This window comes from Lentinus tigrinus, assembly GCF_003813185.1.
Source record: "Lentinus tigrinus ALCF2SS1-7 unplaced genomic scaffold L226scaffold_49, whole genome shotgun sequence".
Taxonomy (NCBI): domain Eukaryota; kingdom Fungi; phylum Basidiomycota; class Agaricomycetes; order Polyporales; family Polyporaceae; genus Lentinus; species Lentinus tigrinus.
The window spans coordinates 150,586-161,873 of NW_027137958.1; the positions used below are offsets into that span (position 1 = coordinate 150,586).

Below are 11,288 nucleotides of genomic sequence, written 5' to 3' on the forward strand. Positions count from 1 at the left end.
TGTTCCCACGCGGGGAGACATCCGCCGTGTCACCACTATCTTAGTCAGTTGTTCTCTAGTATCGATGATTTCCATTCGTCGGCCAGATGCTTACTAACGGGTTCAATATTCAATCGCAGGTGCATGTCCTCTCTTCGATGCTGCCTTCCGATCGGGAGGAGTCGGCAGGCAGTCTACGTCACCCTGGAAGATCACGTCTCAGGACTCAGTAGTTACCCCATCGAACTTCAACCACAAACGTTCACGCAAGCATGTCCGCATCTATCACTTCCAACCCAAGCTTCGACGCCTCCACCACTGCCGAGGAGGTCGCGGCGGCTTTATCCTCCTACATCGCTGGAAAGACCATCCTGGTCACCGGCCTAACCCCAGGTGGCCTTGGTGCACACTTCGCCGAGGTCGTCGCCGCACACCAACCGAAGCTGCTCATCCTCGCAGGGCGGAGTGCCCCAAAACTCGCCGAGCCGGCCAAGGCTCTCGAAGCTGCCCATCCGGGCATCGCGACGCGCACGCTCGAGCTCGATCTCAGCTCCCAGGATAAAGTCCGCAAGGCGGCGGCGGAGGTCCTCTCTTGGTCTGGGCCTATAGACGTCCTCGTCAACAATGCCGGTATCATGGCTACTCCCTATGGAAAGACCCCCGAAGGCCTCGAGATGCAGTTCGGGACGAACCATATCGGCCACTTCCTTTTCACAAACCTGATCATGCCGAAGCTGCTCGAGTCGAGTGCGGGGCCTCGCGTTGTCAGCGTGAGCAGCGACGGGCACCGGCTTAGCGACATCCGCTGGGATGACCTCGACTTCCAGGTATGTCGTTCTTATCGATCACGTTTGTCGAACAGCGCGGATGACAAAATCCCCCCCAGGGCGGGAAGGTTTACAACAAGTGGATCGCATATGGCCAGTCGAAGACCGCCAACATCCTTTTCGCCGTCGAGCTCGCGCAGCGGCTGGGATCCAAAGGCCTCACTGCGTTCTCCCTCCACCCAGGCGTCATCAGGACCAATCTCAGTCGGTCCGCTGTCAGGGACGACTTTGCCGACTTGCGTGAGCACCGAGTTCCTGGCACATTGCGCCTACTACCGTGTTCAACTCGCATGATGCTAACCTACGATACGCAGAGGCCCTCGACAAGTCAATGGGTCACAAGCAGGGCACTGAGGGTTTCATATTCAGGTTGAAGACTCTCCCTCAAGGCACAGCAACCCATGTTGTCGCCGCGTTTGATCCCAAGCTCGCAGGTGGGTGAAGTTGGCTATCAATTGGCACCCTTAGCTGACAGCTGCATTGGACATCTCGCCAGAACACAACGGGGCGTACCTGCAGGACTGCCAGCGTGCACCTGAGGAGGATACGAAACCTTATGTGCTTGACAAGAGTAGTGCAGCGAGGCTATGGAAGCTGAGCGAACAGCTCGTTGGCCAGAGCTTCGATTATTGAAGCAGTTGATGTATCCTTCCGTTTCGCAAGAGATACCATTGATGGTTCGCGTACTCAGTCCGAGCACATCTTTGAGGCGCAACGTATGTCAGGTGCGTTTGCTCCCCCTTGCCTGTTTTCTTCCGATCGGCATACATGGACGACCACAAGATCAGGCAATTTCATTTCGCAGGTCGTTGACCCTGTGGGGCGTGCATGAACCTGGCCTACTTAGACATTGCGGTGAGTACGATCCTGCCTCCGGATTGTGCACCCCTTGATGTTGAACGCTTGCCGCTGGTTAGGGGTAGGCGTATGTCCTTGCAGGATGTCGGAAGCGGTCCGGCGGGGACATGACAACATCTCCAATTAGAACTAGGACAAGGTAACACAGCGCCGTCTATGTTGCTACACAGTCCACATGTTCACTAGCAAACATCGACGTACGCCTGCACCACACCGGGCGGTGAGTTGAGCAGGAGGTATATATAATGTTGAACGCATCCGAAGGTGCACTACAACTCATCTGGCCTACAACGCAAGCAAAGCATGTCGATCACCTCTAACCCGGCATTCAACGCCTCCACAACGTCCGAGGAGGTTGCTTCCGCTCTCTCCTCTTTCATCGCTGGCCGAACTATCCTCGTAACTGGTGCAGCACCCGGAGGCCTGGGTGCACAGTTCGCGAAGGCCGTCGCGGCACACCAGCCGAAACTGGTGATCCTCGCCGGGCACAGGGGACCAAAGCTTGCAGAGACGGCTGAAGAGATCAAGTCCGTCCACCCGGGAGTGGCGACGCGCACGCTCGAGCTCGACCTTGTTTCCCAGGCTCAGGTTCGCAAGGCGGCGGCGGAGGTCCTCTCTTGGCCGGAACCTTTAGATGTCCTGGTCAATAACGCGGGAATCATGGCTATCCCCTACGGGAAGACAGTTGACGGCATCGAGCAGCAGTTTGGCACTAACTACATCGGTCATTTCCTCTTCACCAACCTCGTGATGTCGAAGCTGCTCGCGTCAAGTAAGGGCCCTCGCGTCGTCACCGTGAGCAGCGATGGGCACCGCCTTAGCGACATCCGCTGGGACGACCTCGACTTCCAGGTGTGTAGCTTACGAAGTACTTAGACACTGGGGCTCTTTCATCATCGCTGAGACATATCATGCAGGACGGCAAGGTATACAACAAGTGGATGGCTTATGGCCAGTCGAAGACCGCCAGCATTCTATTCTCCGTCGAACTCGCTCGGAAGTTGGGATCGAAAGGCCTGAAGGCGTTCTCCCTTCACCCAGGCCCGATTATGACCAACCTGGGCCGGTTCATAGACCCGGATGACTTCGCTGCCTTGAGTGAGCGCCACTTCGCACCTGCGATTGTGTAGTGTTGGAAGGTTGACCGCGACTATAGATGCCCTTGACAAGGCACTGGGCAACAAGGAAGCTGAGGGAGTCGAGTACAGCTGGAAGAGCATCTCTCAGGGGACAGCGACGCATGTTGTCGCCGCGTTCGACCCTAAGCTCGACGGTGAGTACTTCTCGGGCCATTCACGTATTTGCAACCGATGCTGACGACGTTTACTTTGCAGGGTACAATGGGGCATACCTGCAAGATTGTCAGCGCGCGCCTGATGAGGATACGAAGGCGTATGCTCTTGAGCAGGAGAGCGCGGCTAGGCTGTGGAAAGTGAGCGAAAAGCTGGTTGACCAGACTTTTTGTTATTGAAGTGCTGCCGCATGCCAGTGATACTGTACCATCGTCCCCATTGTACTTGTTAAGCATATCTCCGAGTCTGAAGCAAGTACTTTACTTTCAGGCAAGTAGACGGAAGCAATTCAAGGAGAGCAAGGTCGTTTGGCATTGCGCGTGACGTCACATTCCGCGGAGTTGTCAGACGGATTACTCAACGCCTCTCAAGGTGGTAGACGCGTGGTGTACCTCCGCGGAACGAGCGACCAGGACTGGCATCTGCAGTGCTTGCTACATCTTGAATCGCGATGATCGAACTCAGGAGGTCGCTATAAAGGCTGTCGGTAGTCCCTCCTACGCGGACATCAATACCTTCAACCGCACCCACCATGGTCGGCGCAGTCAAGCTACTTGCTGTCCTGGGAGGCGTACTCGCAGTTCCTCACCTTTGTCGCATCAGTTCCTTCGTCTGGCTCTACTTCCTTCGACCCTCGTCACTACGGAGATACCTCCACGGACCCTCTCCCTACGCGCTCATTACTGGTGCGACGGACGGGATCGGCAAAGCCCTCGCGCGGGAGCTCCTCCGGAACGGTTTCAACCTCATCCTCCATGGACGAAACGAGACCAAGATGAAGAAGGTCGTGGAGGAACTACGCAAGAGCGTCCCCGACAAGCCAGACGCCGATATTCGCTACTTCATCGCGGACGCGTCCCAGGCTGGACACGACTTCACCCAGATGATCGAGACCTTCAAGGATCTGCACATCACCCTTGTATACCACAACGTCGGAGGATCTGATACCAGTCCTGAACGGTACGTCCTTTCCATCTCCCACCCGCTGTCCGCTCCATCACACTCTCACTTCACTCTTCCTCAGATTGGATGAGCGCACGGAGGACTACCTCTACGCCATGCTGCACAAGAACACCCTCTTCGCCCTTTTCCTCAACCGCGTCCTTCTACCCCACCTACGCCGCAGCGCCAAGTCCGGGCCCGTCCTCGTCCAGTTCATGGGCTCTCTCGCTGGCGACGTCGCGCCGCCCCGACTCTCCATCTACGCCGCTTCGAAGGGCTTCCTCGAGTCGCTCTCGCACGGGTTGGACAACGACGAGCTTTTCTTCGACGGTCCAACCGGCGTGCGCTACGCCTACCTCGTCGCTGGTCCCGTTCAAACGGGTCCGATGGGGGAGAACTTCCGCACCCCGTCGTGCGAGACGTTCGCGAAGGCGGTCATGGCGCGCACGGGGTGTGGGGGGCGGAGGGTCGTGCCGTATGCAGTCCATGCCGTCCTACTGTGGTTCATGGGCAACGTGTTGGGTGATGCTGCTGTCGATAGGTTCTCTGCGGAGGAGATTCGCTCTCTTATTGAGCAAGCGAAGAAAGGGGAATGAGGACATTCATTGACCAAGTACAAGTTTGGGGCCAGGGTCTGGGCGCTTGTGAACTTGCTTCTTGCCACGATGACTACATGCTAGCCTTGTGCCCACTCACCATCGCGTTCGGAACCATTGGGGTCCTCGGTGTGGTTCACCGTTGTGTCAGTATAGTTGTCAATGCCGGTCATACTGTGAATCTTCAATTTCCGCTGCGGTCTCCCAGGCAGTGTTTCGACATCAGATTGAGGCCGCCGCTAGTTCTCCATGGCAGCAAGGTTCTGGAACTTGAAAAACGTCTTTGCATTTACGATCCGCAGCTCACGAAACGACTTAAAAAGACTTGGAAGCCATGTGGCATGTGTACTATTCAAGTCTCCAAGGTGCCGTGGCGTCCGGCAGCACCGTCACCTGTGGCGTCTTGCTAGCTTGTGAGTGGCGTCCTTGCTTCTCATTTCCAGGACGTGAGCTCAATAGAATCATGAGTTCCAGCGCTGAGTATCCAAGAAGTCTCAAGCATGTACATTGCACGACTACCGCGACCAGGAGCAGCGTCGATTTTCGGGCCGCCGCGGCGGTCTGCTCCTCCGCCGCCCAGCTGTAACAGTGGCATCAATTGATGATCATGAATTCCTGCTGTTGTCCGGTAAGCATGCATTGCCAATACACCTTCTGCAGTCCCACGTCGAGTGCTGAACATCTTGTGAACAGTGATTGAACCGCTCCACGTAGCACCTGACGCGTCCTACGGATGACGGTACTTACCGTGTAGCGGCGTAGCCTCGTGTCGCAGGCGGGATTCAGTGAACTCACCACTTATTGAACTCCATCAATGCCATCATTGCACTCCTCGGCGTTGCCTCGAAACGTCCACGAAATGCAGTGCTCCTTTCCCTGGGCGTGTCCGCCTCCCAGCTATTCTTGTTGCGGACCTGGTCCTGGTGGCGGGGCGGGGAATGATGGATCATCGACGCGCTCCGACATTTGTTTAAGACCGCAGTCCTGGCCGGGCAAGGTCGCTTTCCCTTCTTTTCCTTCGCGATGCCCGTCATTGAGACGGGGCCCTCCATGGACGACGTTTTGGCCCTCGGTCTGTCTACTGGCGTTTCTCTTTCCGAAACGCACGGCGCATTGCTAATTGGGACGTTCTTTGGGGTGATGTGAGTCTTCGATTGTATCTTTCCGAGCTCTGCGGGTGCTGAGTGACCTACGTGCGCGGGTCGTCGCCAGTCTGTATGGTTTGGCCCTCCACCAGAGCTATCAGTATGCTTCTACCTTTTCGTCGGATTCGTATTCCGTGAAGCTGCTGGTGAGTGTTATGCCATAAGTGTAGTACTGTACGGTCGGTTCGTCCCTGCTGACCGCGCTGCATTATGTGCCAGGTCGCTTCCGTTATGCTGCTGGAAACTTTGCATGTCACTGTTACCGCACATATCTGGTGAGTGTTGACATTGAGCGTTCGTTGATCCTCCCAGAAGTCAACGCCCGGTTACCTAGCTATTACTATCTGGTTTCGAACTACCTCAAGCCCTCGGTCCTGTTGGTTGGCGCCTGGTATGTGATTTTCGTGCAAGTGTTGGTTGTGCCTGATGTCTGAGATTTCTGTTGACAGGTCTCTAGATGTGAGCGTTCTTCGTGCTTGACTCAGTACACGAATCGCTGATCCATGCTGATTCGTGGGACAGATCCTGCCCTTGGTGTCTGTGAGTACCTTCGCCTTCGCGGACCGCCATCGTTCCACCGGCTGACAGGCGACTCACCAGGGGCTCGTGATGTTCATGTCGCAGTTGTGAGTGCCGTGCTCCTTCATACTGCTGCCGCCTCTGACGTGCTTCCAGATTCTTCGCGCGCCGCGTGGCCCTGAGTACGTCCCCGGGAACGTTCTTGTGAAGCAGGTCCCAAGAAGCTAACACCAGAGGATAGTTGGTCGCGCTCAGAGCGTCGTGGTCTGCATAGCAGTACGTTCCCATCCTACTTTTTGTCGCCAATCTGCTGATGTATCTTGCAGTTGTTGCTGTTGGCGGGAGAAGTTGGTGAGACATGTCCTCGTTTTGAGCACGAACGTACTCATTAAATGGGGGTTGCTATCTGTAGGGTTCTCTATAGGTGCGTGCTTGTCGAGATCGCCATCCTATCACTACTACGAAGCTCATGTCTTCGTCAGCCGCGACCACGAAAGCGTACGAGGTGTTCTCCCTCACTCCTTACTTTGTCAGCTCATCATACATGGCCGTACACACAGGCTGAAGTTCCCTTCTTACCAAGAAACGGCGGACGTGAATGTAGGTGCCCACATACACATGTCCCTGCAGTTCTTGATGATGCCAACGAACCCTCTCCTTGCTAGAGACTCAGCGGGATCGGACTGGGATTGGCGGTGTTGGGCGATAGCGCCCTCACGATCACTCTTATCCTCGCGTTCCGCAAGAGCCGGAAGGAACGCGGGTCACGCAGGCACAGAGACAGCGTCATGCAGATGCAAAGCTTCGGCAGCTTCGACAAGACTGACATGGTTGCCTCGGAGCAGTATGGGCTTGGGACGAGCCGCCGCAAGGCGGAGTCGATGATCGATTTTGTGCAGATGTATATTGTGAACACAGGTGGGTCTTTATATTGTCGCATAGCTGGTTTATATTCATGCGTCGCGTCTAGGACTGCTAACCGGGTATGTGTAGTCTGATGCGGGAGATGCGGCTACCCATGACGAGTATCGATAGGTTGTTCAATCTGGCCGCGTTCATTGCAGTAAGTTCTCCTTCCTGCGCTGTCTTTGATCGCAAGAACTGACCACTCTCTTCATAGGCTTTTGCCGTTCCTTCGACTCTCATCTGCGGAACCATCAGTATCATCACCGCGAGGTGTACGTGACCTTGCGACACTTACGCGTGCTCACATGCTGATCTGAACTTCCTATGCTATGCGATTTCAGTGTACGCCAACTCCTTGCTCGCAGTGTATGTTACTCAGCATGACTTTCCTTCGGCTGCCGGATCTCACTATTCCTCCCCAGGCTCAACACCCGCCAGGTCTCTATGGCCGGCATGGAGATCTTCGTCGACAGCTCCTCTGCAACTCGCCTCAACTTTGCCGACGCGCAGAGGGCACAGAGTCGTGCAGCGTGGAACGTCCCTTCGGTTGTGAGGATCTCTGTACACCCGGTGCTGGCTCGCATAAACTCCTGATTGACGTTCGCTTTCCCATCTTACAGTCATCGGCGTCTCAAACCCACCCGCCACAGATCGTCGTGGGAGTTACAACAGAGACAGAGGGCCAGCGGGAGCCGCCTAGTCCCCTCAAACTGTTCGCGAGTGGCTTGAAGAGGGGTTCGTTCAAGGTGTGATGTGGTGTGTCGCCGACGCTTATACTACTATTATTTGACTACTTTATCGTCTATTATTGGCTTGTTGGAATGATTCATGTATCTGCTTTTGTTGAGACTGTAGCATCGACAGCGATGCTTCACGCTCGAGTTGTGCACTATAGCTGCTGCTCTGCGGACTATCCATTGGTTTACGAGCTCTCATGAATATTCGTAAGCATCCGTAAATATCATTGAAGTGCGTCATATGCGTGATACATGATGTTCCTGAAGTCCGTAAGCCCAGACATTACATATACAGTACAGAGGAGGTGCCCCATTCCGAATCACCGATTAGAGAGCGAACTTGGAGCGGAGCGCAGGGATGGACGGAGAGAAGAAGTACTCTCCTCCCTTCGGGACAACCCACTCAGCAGGGAGCGAGAGAGTCGCGCTCTGGTTGTTGGGGTCGGTGCCAGAGAGCGTGCGGATGGCAAGGTCAGTTTGCTGCCCAATGATGGGGTCGAAGCCGGGTTGGACGGGCTTCTGGATGGGGAAACCGACGGTGTTGGCCCAGCCTGTTGTTTTATGTCAGTATACGCATTGTACCCCATCGCGGAACTGGCCATGTTCTACGTACTGTGCTGGATGAACTGGAAGCCGTTGACGATGTTGCTCTGGTACGCTGCGAAGATGAGACCGCTGAAGAACGAGGACATTAGACCTGCGATTCCAATCCTTCTTGCACGATCTGAACAAGGACGCACCGGCCGAACTTCGTCTTGCCCGACTTAGCCTCCTCAGGCGTGACTTCGGGACCAAACTGGACTCCGCGCCGGATGATGCGCCTGTTCTCGGTGGGGAAACCGAGATCCTCAAGATCCGCACGGGGGTTCGTCTTCCGCGTATGCGCAGCGAAGGGGCACCGGTCCTGAGTCTTGGGGTCATCGGGGAAGTCGTACCTGAAGTTGTTGTTCTGCGACGGGTCGGTGCCCGCGGCAGGGTTATCTTGGAGAGGGAAGAGGTCGATGGGGGCGCCTAGGGACCGCGTTGTGAGCGGAGGGTTCTCGTACATTCATGACGACGCAGTATACGTACCGCTCTTCCAACGTCCTACCAGGCGAGCGCCGAGGAGCTCGCTGCCTTGCTCAGGCGTGAGGCCGGTGGACTTGATCGGGTTGTTCTTCAGGAAGGTGTCGAACTCGGGAACGAGCTGGAAGAGGTACCGGAAGGCAAGGAAGCTGCCATCCAGTGCCCAAGGTGGACGGGCGACGGGAGTCGTAGTGCCCGCGACGACGTCGTGGTCACGGCCGCACAGAATGACACCTTGGCCGACAGTCTCCTGGCCCGGGTTGGGCTTCGTGTCGACGTCCTGGACGGCGGGCTGGGAGATGCCGTCAAGGAAACCGAAGCTGTTCAGACGTTGAACGTCAGTACGCGGAAGCGGGAAAAGTGTTGGTCGTGTACGTACTGCTCGTGGCCCTTCTCCGCACCAGGACGGACCTGACCCTTGATGGTCAGGACCTCATGCATCGTGGCGTTGTGCGCGCCGATGTTGAAGATGCCGTTGACGATGGCTTGAGTCGCAGTGACGGTGAGCTCAGAGTCTCCGGATATGATAACGACACCATGGATCGGGTTCTTGAACGCCGGGATCCAGTTCGGGACGAACGGAGTACCGCTGCCTGGGTCACCGAGGTTCTGCGCATCGGCAAGCTGGCCTGCAGTGAATGCAGAATCACCAATGTCGTCTGTGATGCCGAGCTATCATCCACCGTCAGCATCCACCTGCGATTTGTGTTGAATTTATGAGATGCGCACCTTGACAAGACCGGTGTGAGAAAACGAGATGTTGACACCGGAGATCTTGAGCAGCGGAGCAGGCTTGCCCTGCTCCTGGGCAGCCTTCTTGTTGGCTGCGATCTTCGAGCGGTCATCCATGACCTGGGTGGTGGTGGTGATCAGAGGAATGAGCAGCTTGAGCCTCTGCCTGAAAGCCTGGACATTGTCGTCGATCTGGAAGAGCAGGTAGTGCTGGACCTTCTTCGGGAGGCCGGCACTGACAATGATGGTGGTCAGGAGATAATGCATAGGTGAGCTCTGGGCTACTCACAGGATGTCGCCCTGGACGTTGGCAGGATCGAAGGGTGGGATAGTGGTCGACATTGTGGTCTGCATGATCCCATCATCAGAAGCTGCGGCTTAAGAGGAGAATCGGGGTAACCTACATGAGTGAGTAGATGGAATGAAGAGCCGATGATAGGTCCACCCACTTCTTATATGCTCCTCTCTCGCGCCCGCTCGGACCTAACGCCCCCGGCTCTATTCTGGCAGCCGAGTACAGTCCCTCAAGTGACCTGCAAGGTGTAGAGAGCTTCCGCGCACACGTCGGAGATTGGATAGCCTTGGTGTTGGTGGAGCGCCACGGCCCCGCGAAATGAACCCTCCGGACAGGATGGCCTGCGGTCACACACAGGGCGGTCGGTCTATCTCGCCCCTGCCACTGATCGCCCTCTTTCCTGCGCTGCGCTAGTGGTCAGCGTTCATCGCATGGGGCCGACAATCTGGAGACTTACGAGAACTCGGTGCGAAGAGCTCCCTCATCCAGCGGTGCCGGGAGAAGCGGCCGCATACGGTGGCTCTTGACATAACCAGCATGTTCTGTTTTGTGCGAGCCGGTGTCGGATACTGCTGCCTAGCTCAAAGCACGGCGAGAAGCTCCCGGCCATTGCTGTAGGGTGACGCTCGACTGCGGTCGGGCAGGCCGCAAGTAAGCCCTGCAATTGTTCCAGGTAGACACGACGCCATATCCCGGTGTCGCAGTGACACCTCGCCGTCGACTTTGCACGTAATCGCATCCCAGGCAGGAGTCAGGCACGCCGTGTAACGTCGCACTTGCCCCATTGCTCGGACCACGAGTGCCTCGGAGCTCTGTTCAGTTCAGACATGTCGACGCCCTTGCAAGCAGCTATCGCCTAGAGACCACGACCACGGAGACAACCTAAATCGACACCCAGAACGTCCGTCGCCATTCCTAGTCAAGACTCAAGATGGGTATGGAGGGCTCACCCTGGTTGCTGTGCCCCCGCCCGGACCATCGGATTCCACTTGACATCTGCGCGGCCGTTTCGAGTCCAAAGAAGTCGCACTCGTCACAGCTTTCGTCCACCAGATGCGCCGCGGTAACCCCGAGCAAGCAGATGTGCGGGTCGTGATGTTACTGGTGGCTCATTGTGCCGACGGGTGGACTCTAGCACACCGCGAGCGCGTTCGCAAGTACGCGGTGGGCGTCTCTTGTACGCACAAAATCCGGAGTCGGAGCGCTCTGTGGTTCGGTGTGTAGGGCAACCCATCTGCCTCGGTCCGCTGAGAGCGGCGCAACGGGGTGTTGGAATCTGCCAGTAAGTGGATGCACCACCGTGCACCAACGTACCGTAGCGATGCTCCTTGGCCGGCGCAAAGAAGCTGAAAACTCGTGACCACATACCTCGTATGCGACTCCAGAGCAATGTGC

General features: G+C 56.4%; 6 protein-coding genes across 6 annotated transcripts; 4 read left to right on the forward strand and 2 right to left on the reverse strand.

Moving 5' to 3' along the window:
• Positions 1–22: 22 nt before the first annotated feature.
• On the forward strand, positions 23–1,491 carry L226DRAFT_494498 (short-chain dehydrogenase). The gene is made up of 5 exons (XM_067677487.1): positions 23–43; positions 120–806; positions 866–1,046; positions 1,121–1,240; positions 1,303–1,491. Exons 2-5 carry the CDS (start codon positions 252–254, stop codon positions 1,437–1,439), a joined length of 993 nt encoding a protein of 330 aa, XP_067529857.1. The 5' UTR covers positions 23–43; positions 120–251; the 3' UTR covers positions 1,440–1,491.
• A 476-nt stretch (positions 1,492–1,967) lies between these two features.
• Positions 1,968–3,135, forward strand: L226DRAFT_616965 (NAD(P)-binding protein; the record flags this gene model as incomplete). The annotated part of the gene is made up of 4 exons (XM_067686970.1): positions 1,968–2,516; positions 2,582–2,762; positions 2,821–2,937; positions 2,999–3,135. The coding sequence occupies 4 exons, from the start codon at positions 1,968–1,970 to the stop codon at positions 3,133–3,135; spliced, it is 984 nt and encodes a 327-aa protein (XP_067529858.1).
• A 353-nt stretch (positions 3,136–3,488) lies between these two features.
• L226DRAFT_471963 (NAD(P)-binding protein) lies at positions 3,489–4,494 on the forward strand (the record flags this gene model as incomplete). The annotated part of the gene is made up of 2 exons (XM_067676426.1): positions 3,489–3,916; positions 3,981–4,494. 2 exons carry the CDS (start codon positions 3,489–3,491, stop codon positions 4,492–4,494), a joined length of 942 nt encoding a protein of 313 aa, XP_067529859.1.
• An 837-nt stretch (positions 4,495–5,331) lies between these two features.
• Positions 5,332–8,002, forward strand: L226DRAFT_280007 (uncharacterized protein). The gene is made up of 20 exons (XM_067673559.1): positions 5,332–5,636; positions 5,707–5,785; positions 5,859–5,914; positions 5,974–6,030; positions 6,089–6,098; positions 6,162–6,179; positions 6,240–6,265; positions 6,315–6,340; positions 6,400–6,434; positions 6,485–6,509; positions 6,571–6,582; positions 6,641–6,656; positions 6,719–6,758; positions 6,824–7,076; positions 7,129–7,141; positions 7,194–7,221; positions 7,279–7,336; positions 7,406–7,430; positions 7,487–7,613; positions 7,685–8,002. Exons 1-20 carry the CDS (start codon positions 5,518–5,520, stop codon positions 7,814–7,816), a joined length of 1,155 nt encoding a protein of 384 aa, XP_067529860.1. The 5' UTR covers positions 5,332–5,517; the 3' UTR covers positions 7,817–8,002.
• A 126-nt stretch (positions 8,003–8,128) lies between these two features.
• On the reverse strand, positions 8,129–9,940 carry L226DRAFT_472014 (peroxidase TAP; the record flags this gene model as incomplete). Its single annotated transcript, XM_067676430.1, has 7 exons — positions 8,129–8,352; positions 8,415–8,476; positions 8,542–8,812; positions 8,873–9,186; positions 9,246–9,538; positions 9,596–9,833; positions 9,888–9,940. The coding sequence occupies 7 exons, from the start codon at positions 9,938–9,940 to the stop codon at positions 8,129–8,131; spliced, it is 1,455 nt and encodes a 484-aa protein (XP_067529861.1).
• An 805-nt stretch (positions 9,941–10,745) lies between these two features.
• On the reverse strand, positions 10,746–11,285 carry L226DRAFT_280113 (uncharacterized protein). The gene is made up of 3 exons (XM_067673560.1): positions 11,262–11,285; positions 10,844–11,169; positions 10,746–10,775 (listed from the first exon to the last, which is right to left on the reverse strand). Exon 2 carries the CDS (start codon positions 11,125–11,127, stop codon positions 10,927–10,929), a length of 201 nt encoding a protein of 66 aa, XP_067529862.1. The 5' UTR covers positions 11,128–11,169; positions 11,262–11,285; the 3' UTR covers positions 10,746–10,775; positions 10,844–10,926.
• Between the last annotated feature and the right edge of the window lie 3 nt (positions 11,286–11,288).

What these genes read in the sequence shown, in the direction of transcription:
- L226DRAFT_280007 (XM_067673559.1), top strand. Translation starts at nt 5,518, where the DNA reads ATGCCCGTCATTGAGACGGGGCCCTCCATGGACGACGTTTTGGCCCTC. An exon ending in GCCAACTCCTTGCTCGCAGT is followed by an intron (nt 7,431 to 7,486) that starts GTATGTTACTCA and finishes ATTCCTCCCCAG; the next exon opens with GCTCAACACCCGCCAGGTCT. An exon ending in CGTGGAACGTCCCTTCGGTT is followed by an intron (nt 7,614 to 7,684) that starts GTGAGGATCTCT and finishes CCCATCTTACAG; the next exon opens with TCATCGGCGTCTCAAACCCA.
- L226DRAFT_494498 (XM_067677487.1), top strand. Translation starts at nt 252, where the DNA reads ATGTCCGCATCTATCACTTCCAACCCAAGCTTCGACGCCTCCACCACT. An exon ending in GGGATGACCTCGACTTCCAG is followed by an intron (nt 807 to 865) that starts GTATGTCGTTCT and finishes AATCCCCCCCAG; the next exon opens with GGCGGGAAGGTTTACAACAA. An exon ending in GTTTGATCCCAAGCTCGCAG is followed by an intron (nt 1,241 to 1,302) that starts GTGGGTGAAGTT and finishes ACATCTCGCCAG; the next exon opens with AACACAACGGGGCGTACCTG.
- L226DRAFT_280113 (XM_067673560.1), bottom strand. Translation starts at nt 11,127, where the DNA reads ATGGGTTGCCCTACACACCGAACCACAGAGCGCTCCGACTCCGGATTT.